Source organism: Anser cygnoides, chromosome 26, assembly GCF_040182565.1.
Source record: "Anser cygnoides isolate HZ-2024a breed goose chromosome 26, Taihu_goose_T2T_genome, whole genome shotgun sequence".
Classification (NCBI taxonomy): domain Eukaryota; kingdom Metazoa; phylum Chordata; class Aves; order Anseriformes; family Anatidae; genus Anser; species Anser cygnoides.
In genome coordinates, this window is record NC_089898.1 from 3279774 (window position 1) to 3300148 (window position 20375).

At 43.1% G+C, this 20375-nt stretch overlaps 1 protein-coding gene and 1 long non-coding RNA gene across 9 annotated transcripts in view; one reads left to right on the plus strand and one right to left on the minus strand.

Moving 5' to 3' along the window:
- LOC136786999 (uncharacterized) overlaps positions 1-4115 on the minus strand; it is a 37438-nt gene extending 33323 nt beyond the window's left edge. For 3 of the 8 annotated variants that reach the window (XR_010826663.1, XR_010826666.1, XR_010826664.1), the window contains exons 1-2: positions 3616-4105; positions 1144-1286 (exon numbers count right to left, since the gene is read on the minus strand). This is a non-coding gene — a long non-coding RNA (uncharacterized lncRNA). Of the gene's footprint in view, positions 1-1143; positions 1287-3615 lie in introns of all 8 variants that reach the window. The other 5 variants (XR_010826667.1, XR_010826668.1, XR_010826661.1 and 2 more) reach the window with 4 other exon arrangements.
- Positions 4116-4500: 385 nt separating this feature from the next.
- On the plus strand, positions 4501-20134 carry BNIP3L (BCL2 interacting protein 3 like). Its single transcript, XM_066983574.1, has 6 exons — positions 4501-4694; positions 11329-11515; positions 13195-13267; positions 15064-15167; positions 15949-16098; positions 17344-20134. Exons 1-6 carry the CDS (start codon positions 4619-4621, stop codon positions 17390-17392), a joined length of 639 nt encoding a protein of 212 aa, XP_066839675.1. The 5' UTR covers positions 4501-4618; the 3' UTR covers positions 17393-20134.
- Positions 20135-20375: the final 241 nt, after the last annotated feature.

The window sequence follows — 20375 nt, forward strand, 5'->3', positions numbered from 1 at the left end:
TCCCAGTGAAAGCAGTTTTTCAGTACTCAGCCCTTGAATACTGGGCCAAATGCAGAAGAGGAGTCATGTTCCCATCCCCAGCATCCCTCCTGAAGCTAGTGGTGCTACCTAAATGCAGACAACTGCCACTGAGGTGGTGAGCATCTGCAAAATGACAGCCCTACTTCGCAGCGATACTGTCAAGGATTAACGCGCAGGCTAAGCTGGCTAGCTGGTGTGGGGCTGCAGTGTGGGTTAGTTGTGGCCAAAGTCCCATCGTTTCCATGCTGAGAAGTGGCCAATGCCTTTAAAAGGTGTTGAATGTGGTTTTAATTTCGATACATGTATTTATTGTTATTCTCAGCCTGATTTGGAAAAGCAAAGGGTTAGTGCTGATGAGCAGACACTGGTACTTCCCTCTCAGAGAGGGGCTGTTGGAACACCAATAATCTTCTTCTTGTTGGCTGCTCTGGAAGTGAGTGCTCTGAGGGGTGACACAGCTAGGAAGAATTATTTCTGGTGCACTGGATTTCATCTCTGGCATTGCCACCATGCACCTCTGACTTCGTGTGCTTGATGTTTCCTTTTTGACTTGCCCCCATAATGAGCTGCTGTAAGCTGGAGCACCAGTGGGTTGGATTGGGGTAGGGAGAGGTGTGCTGGAAATGAGGTTGGTGTGTAATGACTATCGGTGTGCTGAATAATTTGTATTGTTTGCTCATTGCAAGTGCTTGTTCAACCTGGTACAGAAAGGTTTGGGCTTGTAGAGAAAGGAGTGGTAGAAGAAAGTCATAGCAGCGGTTGGAACAGAAACAGCAAGCATTTCTCGTGGGGTAAGGCTCAGAACCAGGAAACAGCATGAATTTTCTACACAACCTGCCTCTGAATTCTAACATCTTGACCTTTTGCAAACAATTCAGCTATTTCTCCATCACAAGAAAAAACATTTATTTTTTTTTAAATGCAGGTGTTTCTGTATTGGTGCCCTCCACTAGGAGGCAAAATGTTACCAGAGAGAGGTGGATGCTTCAAAAGTGCAAGGGAGCAAGGTTAGATGATGTGACTATCTGTAGCAATCTTTTTTTGGAGGTCGTCTCCAAGGTCTGTATGTTTGATCAGTCATTGCTAAATACAAAATATCAAGAAAGTATTTCCAGTACTTACTGCTACCTCCAGCGTAAAGAAAGCTGCCTAGGTTGTCCCACAGGACAAAGCCTCCCATTGTGTTTGCCTGCTGTCCGCTGGTGTGATGTCTGGCAGCTGGGTACTATCCTTGCTGTTACAAACTTGCTGCTTAACTCTGAGCCCTAGGGTCAAAAAACAAAAGTAAAGAAGAATTTAGGGTTCCTATACCCAGGATATTCATACTGAGGGGTAGCATTCACTTTACCAACAAGTTAACATTTTTTCAGGTTTTGGGCACAGAAATACTAAATGAAGAAAATAAAAACAGTTGCTGTTTATGATTTTAGATCATTCTTTCCTTAAATTGCTTCCAACAGGTAGAAGAACATTGTGGACCCACAAGCATAAAATTGTGCAATTAGCTTAGCTCAGCTCGTGGAGATAAATCAGGTGGCTTGTTACACGTTTGAATTGACTTAAAGACTTTCTGTTAAAAAAACTTTTTATTGCTCTTTGGTACAAGAGGCCTTTCGCAGGAATTTACAGCCATTGTTTCTCTTCCATTATCATGTGGCTTTCTGTCCCTCCAACCTAGCTATTGTCATAGCATTTTCCATCCAAGGATTCAAATTACTTTACAAACATTAATTACATCATTCAACTGCCTTAAGGAACCTGCGTAGTGGTTAGAGAACAGGGCTGAAAGTCAGGACTTCTGAATGCTATTTCTGGCTCCGCATTGACTCACGCTATAATCTTGATTAATTTATTTCTGACTCAGAAACTTTAATAGTCCCACTTTGCTGATAAATATTCATGCCACAGGTATTACGGCAAATGCTTCCTGAGTGATGGAGACGACAAGTACGCGTGATGCTAGCCCGTGATTGGTAGGATTGCAAAGCAGGATGGGGCTCCCTCGGCAGGTTTCCTATTCAGAACTGTGAGTAGCTCAGGGTTCCGTCTCAATCTAGAATGCATCTGTGGCCTTCTACCTGTAAAGAGGTTTTCTTAAATTATCTGAATTATCATCACCTTCTTACTACATAGAGCTAATTCTGTTCCAGTGATATCCAAGGGGCATCCAGATTTTCCACGAGATTAGATGTTTGCTACAGTCAAGAAGCGTACACAGTCAGTTTTGTGAGAAGGGTCAGTGTTACCTGAGGTGGATTTCAAATCTCCACATGTCAATGTTTGGATGCTTGTTAGCATAGTTCGTCTTCTGATGAACAGAAGATAGAAAAAAAAAATCTAATAATCTAGTCTGGGATAACTGTGACAATTGCAAATGTGCGGTTTCTAGCTTGAAAAAGTTCTGATGAGTGATTTGTTTTTGCATGTGTAATAGGGAGATAAAAATACATGAACAGAAATGGGTTTGTGTGACTTAATTTCAGTCTGATGGCGTTACTGATACTGAACTATTGTGACTGAAGTTAAAAAAACAAACAAACAACAACAACAAAAAAAACAATGACACCTCCCCCCCCCAGTTTATATTCTCATGGCTGCTGGTGGGATGGGTTTGTGATGTCGGGAAGGGAAATACTAGCGTCTATTACTGTGGGATGGGGCTGTTATTGAGCTCCACCAAGATTCTAGGCCTCAAAACATACCCTGAAGTGTAAACGATGTCCAATGGAATGGGGTTAGTAAAACTAATTTCTTGAGAAGAAAAGGCAAATTAAATCATCTTCCATGCTGAGGTTAGTCTCACTGGATCTTTTTGCAAGAGGACGACAATGAAAAAGGGGATTAGAAACTGAAGAATCCTAGGGAAGGTTCTGCTACCTTCAATGCAGAATATCTATGAAAACTCACTCTGCCTTGAAGAATTGATGTGCCTGATTTTCAAGATAATATTGATTTATCTTGAAAACTAAGTGATGTACAACCTTTCTATGTACGATCATTTCACGGAAGCTTAGAATACATAATTGGTACAGAAGCTACTCTTGTGTGACTGAAGAAACCTCAGCAGGGTGAGGTAGAGGTTTGCATCTGTATTTAATTGCATTTTTAAGTCTTCTCCTTGGAAATTCACTTATTCCCATTCTTAGTACAGCAGCAGGTGCATCAGTAGCCTGAGGTTGTCTCTCATTTTCATACGGAAAGGAGGCTGTGGCACGCATAGCAGTAATTTCACTTTTTATAGCTGTATTTCTGTGAGTCCTGGCTGAGAACAACTCCAGGTTTGTTCTACAGGTGCCATCTCTGCCTTAATGCCTGCCAACATTTAAAAAAAATGCCGTGCACTTCGCTGACTTTTGCTAGATCTCAGAAAATTTCATTTGGCTGTTGAATGCTGTCACTTCAAAGAGGTTTTACTTTTAGTAAAAGATGGTTATTTCTTTCAGGGAGCCTTGCCTGTGTTTCCTTGACCTGCTGGTTTAGCTGGCTTTAAATGATTCGAGGCCAAAGGAAGCTGGACAGGAGGGGAAGGAAGTTTTGGGGAACTCACACACCTGCACCGTGCAGGTTTGCCGGGTTACCTCACATCTGGGTTACCTCACGACTGCCGCAGCGTCTCCTGAGGAGACTTGTTTGAGCCTGGGTGGGCACCGAGCTGTGGAGGCACCGAGCTGTGGAGGCTGCTGCTGCCCTCTGGAAGCAGAACTGGAGCCAGGGCAGCTCGCAGGGGGGCTCTCTGTGACCCCCTCAGGCAGATGGGGCTCCCTCGCAGCCTCTCCTTCCTTCTCTCCCCTCACAGCCCTCCTTCCCCTCGCAGCTTCCCCTCTCCTCACAGCACTCTCTCCCCACCTCTCCCCTCACAGCCCGTCCTCCCCTCGCAGCCTCCTCTCACAGCCCTCCCTCCCCGCAGAGCCAACCTTCCCCTCACAGCCCTCCCTCCCCTTCCTTCCTTCCCCTCACAGCCTCTTTTCCCTTCACAGCCTCCTCTCTCCCCACAGCCCTCAACAGGCTCCCCTCCCCACAGTCCTCCCTTGCCCTCACAGCCACCCTTCCCCTCAGCCTCTCCTCACAGCCCTTCTCCCCTCACCGTCCTCCAACCCCTCCTCTTCCCTCACAGTCCTCCCTTCCCCTCACAGCTCTCCTTCCGTCCCCACAGCGTCCCTCCTCACAACATCCCCTCCCATCTTCCCACCCCTCATAGCTTCTCCTCCCCTCACAGCTCTCCATCCCCTCCTCCTCTCTCACAGCCTCGTCTTCCCTCGCAGTCCTCCCTTCCCCTCGCAGCTCTCCTTCCCTCCCCACAGCGTCCCTTCTCCTCTCAGCCTCCCCTCGCAGCTTCTCGTCCCCTCCCAGTCCTCCCTCCCCTCCCGCCCTCCCCGCCCCCATGCCGCCCCGCAGCCCCGCCCCCAGCCCCATGCCGCCCCGCACGCTCCCCGTCGCGAGCTGCGCATGTGCGGGGGGGGGAGCGGGGCGCGGGGCGCGTCGGGCGCATGCGCAGCGGCGCGCTGGGGGCGGGCGGCGGGGCCGGGCCGGGCCGGGCCGTGCTCGCTGTGGTGTCGTCGTGCCAGCCCCAGCGGCCCCGCGTCCCTCCGCCGCCGCCATGTCCTGCCCGCAGGAGCCGCGGCCCGGCAGCAACAACAACAACAACAGCCCGGGGGGCGAGCCGGGCCTCAACAGTGAGTATGAGGGGGCAGGGGGCTGAGGGGATGGGGCTGAGGGGCACGGGGCTGAGGGGCACGGGGAGCCCTGGCTGTGGGGCTGGGTGACGGGGGGTGGCTGAGGGGAGAGCTCGGGGTGCCGCCGGGCTCGGCTCTGGGACGCGGGGAGAGCTGAGGGGAACCGGCCCCGGAGAGCTGAGGGGAGTAGGAAGGGGTTTGGGGTGGCAGGGGAGGGTTTGGGGAAATAGGAGCAGGTTTTGGGGTCGCAGGAGGAGGTTTGGGGTTGGCAGGAGGGGGGTTGGGGTCGCATGGGAGGTTTTGGGGTGGCAGGAGGGAGTTTGGGGTCGCAGGGGCAGGTTTGGGGAGACAGGAGGCGGTTTGGGGTCGTAGGAGTAGGTTTGGGGTCACATGGGGGGTTTTAGGGTCGTGTGGAAGGTTTTGGAGACTCAGGAGGGGATTTGGGGTGCAGAGACAGGTTTGGGGTCACAGGAGGTGTTTTGGGGGTGTAGGGGTGGATTTGGGGTCACAGAATCACAGAGTGGCCGAGGTGGGAAGGGACGCCTGGGGATCACCTAGTCCAACACCCTGCCAAGCTGGATCACCTAGAGCAGGATGGCATCCAGGTGGGTTTTGGATATCTCCAGAGAAGGAGACCCCGTAACCTGACCCAGCGCTCTGCCACCCTCACAGTAAAGCGATCGCAGGGGCAGCTTCGGGGTGGCAGGGGCAGGTTTTGGGGCGGCAGGGGCAGCTCTGGGGTCGCGCCGCGTTTACCCAGCGGCTGGCAGTGGCAGCGGAGCTGGGGCTGCAGCAGGGCAGGGGGAGGAGCGTGCCTGTGGGAATGAGTTTATTCAGGGGCTGAGTCAATAGCACTGACGTGAGCTCCTTTCCTCTATATCCGGCATCTCTGTCAGCTGCTCTGCTGCATCCTTTTGTTCCCAGGGTGACACCGGCAGGGCACATCCATGGGGTTTCTGTGGGCTCTGGTACTTGGGGCAGCTGCCTTTCCCAGGTCTGAAACAGCCATTTCAGTGGGGCTGTTCATTTGCTCACAGTTATTAAGGATGCTTCGGTTGGAGAGGTGAATAGATGGCATGAACGGTTAGCTGTTGCCTTCGTGGTTTACGCTGAAGTCAAACCGACAACAAAATGCCTTGATTAATCTCCTGTGACTCGATGGGAATTGTGCTGAAGAAGAATAAACCGTGCCTGTGTTGTAAGGCTGTTATTGCGCCACGGTAACGTTGCACCTTGTGATAACGAGCACAGTTCAAAACAAAAGGCTCACCTGAGTGAAACAGGAATTTTCAGCGAGTTATTCAGGGCGGTTGGCACGCTTAAACATCAGTTTTCTGTCTTAAATTTGCGGCGTGCCTAGTGCCTAGCTCCATGCTTTATACTTAGTTTATAAATTGCCACCTTTGCTTTTATATTTTGATCTTTCCATCTTGTTTTCTGTCAGTGCGTTAGCTCGCTCTGTGGGACACGTAATCTGCTGGAAGGTAGGAGCGACGAGAGGGGAGCGCGCTGTACGCCTGGGCTGGATCTGCCCACGGGGATCTTGCTGCTGGGTCAGCGCGTACGGGCTTAGCTAAATCAATGTGATTACTGAAGGTGGTGAGCACAAGGTATGAGAGGAAATATTTGGTCGTCTGCGCTCGGCGAACAAAACAAACGCAACCGATGGGCTCTGTGTGGGCTTAGCGCTGCTTTCAGGCGGTCAGCCGCTCCACAATGCTCGGCGTTACAGCGACTTTTTCTGCCATTATATAAGCTTTGCAGTGACCCTTTTCAGGCTAATGAGTTCAGACACTTATTCATTTTGTTCTGCATGCCATCCGTGCATGTTGGAGGCCTTCCATTCAGAGATCTCCTAGCACTTGAACTGAAGGGCAGGAGACCTCTGGGTTCACAAAAAAAAATAAAAACAAAAACCCCAAACCCAACCTTGTGTGCTTTGGAAACCCGAGATGCTTCCTACATTTTAATTATTATAAAGCTCTGTTACATATTGACAAAAAAGCAATTCCACCTTAGGCAGGAACTCATCCACCTCTGTCGTGGAGAACTTGCTTAATAATTACCATTTTGGGAATCTGAGCAGCTTTCTTTTTGTTAAAGGCATACTTCATTGTAGAAGTGGTAGTTTTGAGTTTATTCAGACTGATCATGGCTCAGGCTTCTTGTGAGCTGCTAGTTTGGAATATATTTCTACAATTTTATATGTAGAAAGTATTTTTAAACCATATCTTAATAAATAAACACATAAAAGTATATAAATATATGCAACATTTACATACTTCTAATCATATCTATTTTGTATCATATCTATTTTGTATCATATCTTTTTTAACGTAGTCTTTCCTCTCCACCCCCAAGTGAAATCTCAGACAGCATAAGCAAGCCGACAGCACCTCTCCTGCACTTTCAGCTACTTTTGCTTAAAATTTCCACCACTTAGGAAGAACTGAAAGTTGTAAGCTCACACTTATGAGTTATTTTCTTCCAAAAGCAGTTGGATTTCTCTGTTTAGTAGAAACCTGTGTGTGCAGGATGGCTGCGTGCCAGATGACAGCCTATTGATGCTGCAGTTTTGCAACAGGATTTAGGAGGACTTGCCTATTAACTGACTTAATGCTGCTGCATAAGACCTACTTAAATCCTGCTCCGGGACTTGTTTGTACGTGAGGAGTCCTGCGCCCGCGTGGAGACCCGCTGACTTCATTAGGGTCTTGCCCAATTGCCTACACAAATGGACTTAAAAAAAAAAAAAAAAAGAGAGAGAGAGAATTTAAGTGGGTAGCCGATACCTGAGTTTATGTTTTAGTAAGAAAATCTGCCTGAGAATCTCAGAAAAGCAATTGAAAAATTTCACCTTTTCGCAAATACCTTTTAAACATCTTCAAAATCCTTAGAATAAGAAAAACAGTAAGCATGTAAAAAGGTTAATTTATTTAATTTATAACGAATTACAAAAAAATCATTTGGTATATTTCCATTCCTAATAAAATAGTTAGCATTAGACCTTGGCCAAATGATTTTGGAGAAAAATACTGTTCATATAGACAGCTTTTGGATTTTTTCTTTCCCAGAGTGTGTGTTACGTGATTTGGGGAGGGAGGAAAAAGTGAACTCAGGAAGTTGAGTTAAACACCCACCTGAGAACGCCCCGCGCTGCCGTATTTCCAGCTCGACAGTAAAATGGGAGACGTGGTGGAGCTGAGCATTCTCCTGTGGGTGATTACCATAACGAACCCAGAGCCGGAGAAGGGCTGGGGCAACTTCTCTCTTGGCTCCCTGCTGCCTGCTTTGCTCCCAGGTGTTGTGCTGCGGGCAGCAGAGGTGCCGATCCCTCTGACTGGGGGCTGCGAACCCCCGGGGCTCGCTGGCTGCCGCTTGCAAACCGGTTGTGATTCCCCTGGGAGGACGTAGCGTGTTTTCGCTCGGTGCCAGATGAGGCTTCCCCGCGTGTGTTTTGACTCATTAAAAGTGAGGTCAGATGGGGAACGTGCTGCTCGTCATGTAAACTACTGCCTGGCTCGTCGGGGCTCCTTGCTCACAGATAATTTGACTGTTCTTCCTAGCGCGGCCATAACGTGCGTTAGATAAAGGGCAAATTCTGTCAGTCCAGGATAAATTTCATGCACAAATAAAATCCCCATTGATGTTAAGGACCGTGGAGGGCTGGTAGCTGCAGCCAGGTCTGATCGCCTTCCCCTGGGCTTTCGTCTGCCCATGGCTGCTGTTACAAGAAGTGCTCTCCTCGCACGTTTGTCCTATGATCCTTTCACATTTTATCACTGTGCTCTTTTTCCATATTATGTGTCTTTGCAGTTCCTGAGCATTAGGATTCCCAACAGATGCTCCCTGCTCCGATGTGGCTCTAGGGGAGCCTTCACCTTTCTGGCCTGCCTTCGACCAGCAGCTGCCACCTGCCTTTCTGCGGGTGCTGCCCCTTGCTGCACAGCTACAAGACAAACCTACCTTCCTCGTCAGGTTCTTGAAATGGTTTGAATTTGAAATTTAGACATCAGCAGTCATCATAAACCGGGAATAATACAGTTTTGTGCCAGCTAGCCCAAGCAGAGGCTGCCTTTCCCCAGCTGACGAGTATCTGTAAAGCCCAGTATGTGGTACAGAGTTGGTGTACTTGGCGTGATTGTAGGCAGGCTCTGTGCACGCCCTAAATTCCTTGTTTGTGAATGCAGCTTGGGGAAACCAGGCTCTAAACCACCGGGACTCCGAAGGGGATGATGCTTCCGTGGCCATCAGCATAATGGCTTTGTTAGCAATCGATACTAAGGAGGAGCTCTGTTTGGGCTTCGCAAAATCAAGCTGGAAATAGGTGAACACATCAGGAGGTGTGCTCCTTCCCCCATCACTGGGACAGCTCATAGAGCCAAAATTTTGCTGTAGAGACAAGTGGAGGCACAATACCAAATTCCACAGTCAGGAACTCGGTATTGAAATTCAGAACCTTTGCAAGTAATTCAAAAAAGTAGTTTCAACTCTTGTTTTCATATCTTTAGGCTTTCTTTTTCTTGAATATTGTTACTTCTTTAGGAAAGGCATCAAAACTAAAAGGAGATGAAAGTGCTTACCGTCAGACAGCCTAAGTTAAAGTCCCCAGGAGTCATGGCATAATACAGTATACGTGTGAGGCCATTATCTGACCGATGATGCATTGAAAACAGTGTGCTTTTGAGAAATCGGAGATCTTTCTCCTCCCTAATGATGGTTGTCCAACGTGAGGGCATTATTTCTGCTCCACATGCTGTGCCGCGTGGAACAGAACCAGCGTTTGTGCTGGGGAAACTGCTGTGACCTTCCTGAGAGGGTGCAGGAACTTTTGAGATGGTAGAATTACGAGGACGTGTTTCGTAACGTGCTGATGGTGTTTCAAGTAGTTCATTGTGTTCGTGGCCCCTTTTTTGATGATATATTTGAGGTGGTGGGGGCATCAAATGCAAAGTTACTTAGAAGGGTTATTAACACTGTGATTGAGGACTGATGAGCAGAAACAACGTTTAAAGCCCTTCCAGTTTCCTTAACAAAATTGTATGGCAAAATGAAATGTCCTAAGGTCCTAACTGCAAATATTTTCCTACAGGGAGCCTTAAAACGTTGCTAAATGTCAGAATTTTGTAACATGGATAAAGACAGTGTGCGAGTCAGTAACTGAAGCAGTAACTGCAGAAGGAAGTCGGCTGCTTTAGGCAGTCGGTGCGCTCCGATAAATAAAGGTTGGACAGTCAAATGGTTCTTGTTGTGCGCCTGAGTGAGAAGGCTGGAATTGCAGTTGGGTAGGGAATGCATCTAAATATTTGGAGCAGAGAGAAGGGTGGGGATCTGTTTTATCTTTAGCCCTCAGGGCATTGAATAATATTTCCAAAACATATGAATTGAAACATGTCCCTTCCCAACGTACTGGCAAGTACCGTTTCTCGTGTAGTTTATCAGCACATTAAATGGCAAACTGGAGCACGAGAGGCTTCGTCTGAACGCCAGGGAGCAATTCGGGGCTGCCTGGGGAGGCCGCGGGGTCTCCGTGGTGGTCTGCAGAGGCCGCCTGGGCAAGGCACCCCGCTCTGGGTGGCCCTACTAGAGCCAGGGGTGTCTCCAGCCTCAGCCAGCCCGTAAAATTAACGTGAGGTCATGGAAAAAAAAAGAAAAATATTAAATCTTAAGTACAGAGAACGTGAATTGTGTTAGCAGATGTTTTTGTCACTTAGGAGATGCTCTGTCTCTTTTGTCAGGTCTCAGCACACACATGGGTATTCCATAGTTATTAAAAATAAATCCAAATCTCAGCCTGTTGAATAGGTAGGCTACGTGGTCTTTGCTGGTGAAGGAAAAGGCTAAGGAAAAAAAAAAAAAGATGGCATGGGAATTAACTCAGTATGTGTGAAGATTCTGGTTTTCTCACAGTTCTTCGCTTTGTCTTATTTGCGGTAAAATCTTTTAATCTAACGGCTATGAGGCGGATGTTAGCATGGTCCTTCAGCTGTGCTGACCTTAACCTTCTGGTGGTTGGAGTGGTGTGACCCAGCTCTGAAGGCAGGGTAGGGTGGGTGGCAGATGGCGCTGGAGAGGAGGCTGCTTTCCTATCAGGCCAGGGCAAGAAAGCGGAATGGGGACTGATTTTCTTATTTTTAAAATATTTTTAGATGATACGAGTTTTATACAAATAAATCAGGGGCTGCTTTGGAGATGGGGGCTGTTGGAAGTGTAGAGAAGGAGAACACGAAATTGCAGGTGGGGGAATTGTATAGAAGGAGGGCTGGGGGGCGAAAACTGTCGGAAAAGGAACAGGGGAGGTCGAGTGATTAATGCAATTGAGTGATACAGGGAGGATGGAAGCCTCAAACTAGGGAGAGAAATTTGTCCTGACAAAGTACTGATTGTGGAGGAGAGGGCGACAGCAGAGTAGCTGCAGTGGTAAGTAGCAGCGTAACGTTTGGGGGCGTTTCTTCAGACACAGGAAGAAGCACGTCGCCTCGCCCTCGGCGTGTGTTTGTGAGCTCCTTCCCAGCACTGTATGTTATCTGAATTCGCCATGGTCGTGGGGCTTTTTTCTGCGTGTCATTGATAAACTTAAGATGGGTTTTAGTTTCCCTGCTTTTAATGAAATGATGTCTGGCTGGCCCGACAGGTTCCTGGGTGGAGTTGCAGATGAACGGCAACGGCAATAGCAACGATAATGGCAACGGGAAGAACGGAGGCCTGGAACACGTCCCTTCGTCGTCCTCCATCCACAATGGAGACATGGAAAAAATCCTTCTGGACGCCCAGCACGAATCAGGACAGAGCAGCTCCAGAGGTAGTTCCCACTGTGACAGGTAAAGCAACGTTTGCCATCCTGCATGCAGATCATTGCAGGTTTTATCCTGTAGCTGTTAAATGAGGAGTAAAGTTTTTTCTCAGGTCAGGTTTGTCATGCTTCAGCATGCTTTCTTTCTCTTGCCTATCAAAGAAGTCATTTCCCTTGAAAAATAAGTCGTGTTTCAGAAAGGTAAGGGCTCCAGGAGCAGGGAAGTCACATCTGCACCACAGTTAAATTTCTTGTTGTTGTAAACCATACAGGGTATGAAATATATTAATTTTTCTGGCACGTTAGTAATAATGTAATGTATGCGTGCTTTATATTTAGCCAAGTGTAATAAAATGTATCACTGGACTTGGCAGAAGGATTTCTGGAATTTGTACGCCTTGCTTTCAATATCCTGCAGTTTTTTCATGTGTAGGCAACATAATTTTGCCTAACAATATAACCCCGTGAGACTCATGTGAGCATTATGATGTTCTTATTTGTTCATTATACCTTTCCCTCAAAGGTTTTGGGCCAGTTTTGGAGATCTGTGGGCGGTTTCTATATATAATTTTAGGTGTCCATCTGCTTATGCCTCATTTGGATTTGCTAAATGACTGCTAACTGTCATGTCTACTGTACAGCTTATATAAGTGGGTGATCAGAAATAAAAGCTATTTAAAATTAGTTAGGCCTGATTTAATTACTGACTGTAGTAGACAGTGCTTGAAAAGGATCCGTACAACTATTTCAAATAGAACTGTTTATTTTCTATTAAAATAACCTTTTCTTACATCTATGTTTATAAGAAACTAGCTGCCAGTAGTTCAGTAGTATTCAGTCCAACCAGGAATGTTTGCTAGATGATTTTTTTTTTTTCTTACTAGCATTGGGGCTTTTTCCCTATTTCAAGTGAATAAAGATAGACTGCATTCCTTTACTTAATTTTCCAGTTGTTAACTTTTGAGTAATTCTTTTCCCCTTTTCATAGTTGAAGTAAGATGCAAGGAAGGGGAGATATATATTATTTTTTTTCTAAACTAGAAGTTCCTCTTAAGTGTGTGTAGGGTTCTGGGTTATTTTTGGTTACTTCTAACATAGACGCTTCTAATGAAAACTTAAATTACAAAGATGCCCTTAGGAGTTGTAACGGGAGACCTGTGTTGCTGCATCATATGGTATTTCACATCGTTCCTGACTTAAATTCTCTGCTGTTTCCTTGGTTGACATAATTAGGTAGTTAATTTCTTTTGAATAGATGACCAAGTTTTTAATATTCACAGCGAGGCTAACAAGCAGAATGCCTTCTTGCCAAGCATTAAAAGGTATTTTGATACGTTATGTTGTAGCTTGTATAGATATAAAGCTAATTTGCAATACTAGTAGTGTTACCTAAAGCAAAGAAGGGATCTGCATCTTTTGTGTAGCTGTTGAAGTTTTGGGCAACGCTTTGTTATGCTTCCGTGGAATGACAGTCAACCCTGTTGAGACAGATAGGATAATTAAAAAAAAATGGAAAAGATAAGGGCTTTTGGAAAACTTTGTTATTCTGGTGATTGTGACATGCAGAGTTGTGTAGTCTGTTAGTCATCTGAGTAGTGTGCAGAAGTACATGTGGAAATGATTCAACTGAGATGCTATTTATGCTAATTGTTCTTTAGCTGACTGTGGTGTGACAAAAGTGACATAATAAAATCAATTTCTCTTTAGCCCTTCACCTCAAGAAGATGGACAGATAACGTTTGATGTGGAAATGCACACAAGTAAAGACAGTAGTTCTCAGGTATTTTCTTCATTAACTCTTAAAATAATTTAAAATATATACATTAAAGTTGTAGGTATTGTATATAGATCAGACTTTTATATAAGTCAATGTTAGGAGTTCTTGAGGGGCAGAGCAACCTCTCACTTTAGAAGGTCTTAAATCTTGTGTGTTTTACGTGGCGGAATAAAAAATATGTTAAACTGCTGCTCTCTAGTAATTTTTTTTCATTCTGACTCTAAACTTGGCTGTTATGTGCTGTACAGAAAAAAAAAATTATCTAAATTTTGTGTATTCAGAATTTGGAGGTGTCCTTTAGTCACTTTGGTAAGGCTGTTTACTAGTCTCGTGCTTTGTTCTTATATATTTTTACTCCATCTTTTTTATCAGGACTTTATATAATACTTCCCTGTAAATAGGTGTAGTAAACAGCTTTTGTACATTCAAGCTTAGGTCAGTTTAACTAAATTACATTTTCTTCTAAGAGAATGTTTTCCGAATAAAACTTTATTAAATAAAAACACCTTCCAGAACAATTATTTTTAACAACCAGGCAGAGATGGTAAACTGTGGGTAGGCTTACACTCTGTATTAATTGCAGTTTGACTTGTAGAGATGAATAGCTTTGGAGGGAGGGAAAAACGAGGCTCCATCTCTAAAGCTGGGAAATGCCCTGGTTAGTAGCAGCGATGTTATTGTTTACCACTCTGCTCGTGCTCTGTGTGTCAAACCTGTTTTGGCTTTGGAAATGTTTATATTTCTGCACAAGATTTCAGGGTGTTTGGTGTATTGATGTATGGATCAATCAGCTCACATGACAGTGAGTAATCCTCATCGTGCAAACTGAGAGGAGACTAATGCTGAACTCTTAGCTTGGCAATTTACTGGAATTTGCTGCCTTCAGCAGTATAAATAAAAAGCAATCCTGGACGAGTGAAACCTTGCATTTAATTTTGTCTAAGAGCAGTAGGCCTGTTGCTCTTCTGCCCTACAGAGAGCCGGAGCAATCTTCATGATAGGTTAGGTTTGCCATCGCTGTTTTGTTGGATTTGATTGCTTCTGTTTTTGGTCTGGTTCCCACTTCAGTGCAAGTGGCATAACTTATTTTACTAAAGGTCACTCAGGAAATTGTTTTAATTCTGAGAAAGAGTTTGTACCAAAGTCATCTTGTGCTAGCCAAAGAAATGGCATTCTCTGGCCTTTTTAGCAGATATTTTTTTCTAATTCTGGTATCTAATGATGTAATGTTGACTCCTTGGGTCAAGAGAGTTGCACTGAGTGCTTGGCTTTCCCTGCTGCTTCTGGGGCGCACCCAGTAGAAGCCACCAGTTGCATGTAATATAAATTTCAAATAACGCCTTCAAAGAACTTCCTAATATTGTTTTGGAAACATTTTTATTTGGCTTTCTGTGCTTTACCTACATGCTGTATGCTTTCAATTAAATGCCATCAAATTAAAGTTTTTCACGTTTCTAAAAACTTTATTTAATGCATCGAGCTGGTTTGCTACAATGAGGATTAACATCACCACCACCCCTCCCCACAAAAAAAGCCAACAACACAACCACAAACCAACTTCCTATGATGCTGAGGTCCTGAATATAATAACCAAATTAGTGATATCCTGACCTCTGCAGATCCTCCTTTTAGCATAATAAAATCTCTTCTAAATCATTGGTAGTCCAAGAACACTTGCTTGTTTATCAGTTGCCACCATTTGGTGCTTATCATTTTACTGCTGCTGTTGTTGTTCTCAATTTGACACCATGAGGAGGAGCCAATTGACTGTTACAAGGCTTTCCAATGTGTATTTTCAGTCTGAAGAAGAAGCAGTAGAAGGAGAGAAAGAGTTGGAAGTCTTGAAGAAAAGTGCTGACTGGGTGTCAGACTGGTCGAGTAGGCCTGAAAACATTCCTCCCAAGTGAGTTTTTTTTTTTTAATGGATATTCCTTCATGTGAAAGAAGAATCATGAGTCTCACTTACATGCAATTACTCTGACTGTCCAAATAATATCATCTTATGAAAAAAGAAATAATTTCTTTGGGGAGTCTACAAAAAGTCAAAACAATGAAGTTTGAAAACCATAATAGCATCAAAATTACTTTTTACTGAAAGTAATATAAATCCACAGCAAGTTGATTACAAGGTTTCTTTACAAAATTATAATTACTGGGAGAGTTGGGTACTTGGAGCTGGGATTCATGGGATTTAGTTTAGGTTTAATGAATGGAATAGTGTTGAGCAAGTGTCATAAATTCTCTGTACCTTTTTTTCTTTCTATGTAAAATATGTAATGTTCATCCACGGAAGGGGAAACGTTGAGCTCCTTGAATGCAAAGCATTTTTGTTAAAATAGAGGATGCTGTCTATATCTGGCAGACTTCTGTATCTCTGTTTGGAACAAAAAATGAGGCTCTTGCTAACAAATCACATCCTGAAATTCCCTCTCTCGGACCTACCTCTCTCTTCAGCTACCGCTCCCTTTGTCTCTATACTGTCTGTGTAAGTGGTCTCTCCACAATACCTCCTATTATTCTCTTTGATCCCTTACTCTGTGTAAAGGATCTCTTGCTTTGATCTCTAGCTCTTTGTACTTTAAAAAAAATAAAGTTCCTACAGAGATCATTTGTGTGCAAAAAAAAAGAAAAAACACCAAAAAAATTGTGTTAATTTTTTTTCTCTCCTCCCCCTCTTCTTTCAGGGAATTTCATTTCAGACATCCTAAACGTTCAGTGTCTTTAAGTATGAGAAAAAGTGGAGCAATGAAAAAAGGTGGCATTTTCTCTGCAGAATTTCTTAAGGTTTTCATTCCATCTCTGTTCATATCTCATGTTTTGGCTTTGGGACTAGGGTAAGTATTAACATAATTCTCACTTCAACTTCTGCATCTGGCTTTGCTTTTCTGCTTTACTTGAATGTCAGGTGCTTGCTGAAAAGGGCTTTGTCTAGAATAACTAGAGTATTGTTGCACCTTGCTCAAGAAAATTTGGTGCTCTTTTTTTTCCTTGAAATGCAGGAAAACTTTGCAGCAGTTATACCGTCATTAGTATGTTCATAGAATAGATCACGTTTCTTATATTAAAAATGCATGAACTATCATGAATTTGCAGATAACTTTTGCAGTTGTGTGTGCCATTTGATTATGCACACATTCTACTTAAATGCTTCATGTTATAATATAGGGTAAGTAAGAAGAGAATAGGTGGGAAACTGTTGTTAACATGTACTGACCATTACAAGAAGACAATGCACAAATCCTGGTGCTGGAGTTCTGTGTGCATGGCACATCCTCTGTAATTTTCAACGTCTAACGCCGCAGTTTTGTGATATTGCTGAGAGTAAATGTTTGAATACTTAGATATCTGAAATACTGGATGTATCTTGGGCGATCAGCTGCTGCTCTGCTCAGCGATGTTTTCAGTGCCTGCGTAATCTGATGTAATCTCTGAGCTTGCTTAAGTTCTAACTTTATATTTATCTGTCATATTCTACAAAGGGGGCAGAGGTGTGTACTCAAAATATGTTTTTACTTAGCTTCATGTTTGTTTCTGGGGTGGGATTCGTGCGTCTCTAAGCTTCTGTAAACTATCGAGTAAATTAGGAGGATAGAATATATGAAAGTATATTGTACAATACTTGTACTACTGCAAAATTGTACCTTTCTGCAGTGAATTAGATGTTGCCTGGATGTATTTGTTAGAGGTCAGTGTTTGTGTAGATCCTCAGCAGTGTTTCAAAGCTCACCCCTTCCTTCTATTGGCAATACTTTGTTTTGCAATAATAATCTGAGTGTTGCTCAGCTGTTCAAGAGCCTCCTGTGTCAGGTACTCTACGGACAACACAGCTTTCAGGCTGGGGTTTTCAGATGAGCTTGGGACTGGAAGGAACCTGCTTTCACTGAATGTAGATAACGTCAGTCCTTCTAGGCTTGTCTGAAAATCTCAGAATGAGTAATTTTACAAAACAGGAAGTGAAGTCTGTGGAAGAATCTGATCAAGCTTGAAAGACAGATCCCAGTAGCTAGGTGCATGAGGACTGTGTCAAAACCAGGGAGTATTTCTGTGAAATACGCTATGCCTTATACTTTTTATTTCAGCATCTACATTGGGAAACGACTGACCACACCTTCAGCCAGCACTTATTGAAAGATGGAGTGCAAAACCTGGAAATCCACGTGACCTGTGAAGGTGTTTCTGTCTCATTTAGTACATTTGACTTGAGACCATTTTAAGCATGACCCTGACTTCACCCTTTCTTTACATATCCAGGTTTTTGCTAACTCTGGAATTGAGTATTGTGTTGGAACTCTGTTGAGGTGTTTCGCTATCCACATTCTTTTCCTCTCTTCCCATTCCCTTGCCTCTTGGCCTGCAAGACACGTCAGAGTTGCTGAACGGAGTTTACAACTGTCTATATGTTGCAAGGGCTTCTCTCAATGCAAAATGCCACCAGCAAGTTTTAATTTTCTCGGTGATGCTGTTGCCTCCTTAGTGCAACCTGACTTAAATTGCAGTTGTGCATGGTATGTTGACTGTATTATAGTGATAAAACTAAGTATCTTTGAGGAAAATTACTGATTGGAGTGAAATTGACTTTTGCTTTGGAAAAACAAACTGGTTGTGAAGCAAACTAAGAAATTACTGGCAATAAAAAAATAGTTAAATCAGTTTCTGGGGGAATTTATTTGACCCCCTTACATTGGCTAACACGATTCAATTTGCAGGAGGCAAAGACTGCGTAAATTTTGAACTAGGATAACTTATTCCATCAGCGTATTTTAATATTAGATAATTGTTGTAATCTTGTCTTTTCTATGAAGTCAGCTCCTTATTCCTTGTAGGAAACCTGTCTGATGCCTAGAAGATATTAGGAAAAAATTGCATTGTTTGCATGTGAAGAAGCTTTTCTTTTCCTTACCTGTTTTCTTAAGGGAAAATTTTAAATGTGAATTTTTCCTTTTAAACGTAGTTTAAAATTAAGGAAAAACCCAACAGCTGTAGGTGTATTTAGACTCTTGTATAAAAGGATATGATTCTGTTTGTTGTGGAACCATTTACAATTATGATCATAGGGCAGTTTTGGAAGGTAAAGCGTTTGACCTATCTCTAAGGGGGGACAATCTTGCAGGTGCGTAAAGATTCAGAAGTTGCAAAGCTCTGAAATGTCTTCTGCAAATGAGTTTTCAATATTCCTCTCATTGTTTACTGTACAATCTCCTCTGGGGATACATGGAATCTGAAAGTCACTCGTGATGTCTCATGTTAGCTAGACTTCTCACTAACGTCGTTGAACTTTTATCTTAGGGAACATTAAGCCTTGTCCTCCTTCAGTGACACTTCTTTTCAAAATGTGAAGCTTTAGTACCAAATTGTTACAAAGCATTGGGACATTCATGTCCTTAAATAGATTTTATTGGATTTCAGAACATGTAGCATGACTCTGAAGGATAGAATACTCTTTTTTTATATATATATGAATATATAAAAAAAAAAACCTATGGTATAGACTTTAATACTAAGTATTTAGGGAACCAATGCTAATTTTAAGACTAGCAAAATCTCATTTAAATAAAAACTTTAGCAGGCTGACTTGTAGAAAACATTAAAGAAAATACGGTCAGCTAGTTGGAAGAGAACAGCTACCTATGATTGTTTGCTTGCAGCAGATTTTGTAAAGTTGAATATTTGATATAGCAGTGATCGCTTGAAACAGTTGATACGTAGAAGCTAAATCCCAACCGAGATTTGGTTTAAAAGAGCTTAGTTAGCTCCCAGGAAGTAAAAAAGCTAAGCATAAATCCACTGCTAAACCGTATTTATTTTTATTCTCTACTTCTGAATGCTGTTAGAGAATGCTTTCAGGGTAAAAGAGCAGTCTAACAATTCTGGTGAAGACATCTGCTTTTTTCTTGTAGTTGTCAATGCTCGTGGCACTCGAGTGGCCTACAACTGGGTATTTGTTTCAAGGGTGGATGCTGGGTTTTGCCCAAAGGTGGGGGAGAGAGGGGGGACGTGGTGAGGGTGTTTTAGATCAAGTATATCACTTTACAGTCCTGAAAAACTGAGCGGACAGGGGAAAGGCTGAAACACTTTCAGTTCTAATTACAGCACCTTGTTTTGTATGGAAATTGGAATAGTGGGAAAATAGATTTTTACCGAGTAGGGAGAACTTATTCAACAACGAAAAATACCCCTTTGTAAATTAAAAGAGGATAATTCTTCAAAATATCTAATAACTAATCTTGCAAGCTTGTGGCTAGAGTATCAACGTAGTTTGTAATATTTGAAGGAGCCATGAAGAAAAATTGTAAAGACTGCAGCCGAGGAATGGATACGTGATCACGGTAACTCTTGCTGTGATACGATGCAGTATTTATTGATACCTGCTATAAGCTTTGGAGGAAAGTCTACAACTTTGAGTTTTACAATGAACAGAAACAGATTGTATAATTTGAAAAGGGGTTTCAACTATTGATAGTTGAGGTTTTGTTAAGATAAATGTTGTTTAAAAAGCTTTATACCTGTTTACAGTTTTGGAAAAAAAATGCAGGCTTCATTTTTCTTACATACAGTGAAAACTGGCCTACGATATTTGTAAATAGGATCAAGAAAAAAATGCATAAACTCGCACATTAAAAATGCAGCAGGCTAACTTAACTGCAGTAAATACATATTTACTTACTGTTTTAAAAAGTGAAAGCTGAAGATTATTAGAAACTCAAATTTTTTAATTGACATTTATTGAAATATTGGAGTTAACTGAGCCAAAGTGATTATGCATTCTTCATAAATTAGTTAGCACTTTGTAACATTATATACAGTTTACAGTACATGTATAAGTTGTAGCTTATAAACATTTTGTGCCATTAAAGCTCTCACAAAACTGGTTGTCTGAAATTACTTCATGCTGCGCCTTTCTTTTTCTTCTTTTAACAGGACTGCTTTGTAAAATGTTCAGTAAAACTTGCATTCTGGGTTACATGAATATTGAAGCTGCTGTTTATAGACTGGAATAATTTTTTTAAAGATTGCTTTTTTTTTTTTTGAGTGACTCGAGGTTATCAGCTTCTTTTTCTAAAGCACTTAATAAAAATTCTTCCATTGTCACAACGTATACCTGCGCCCCTCC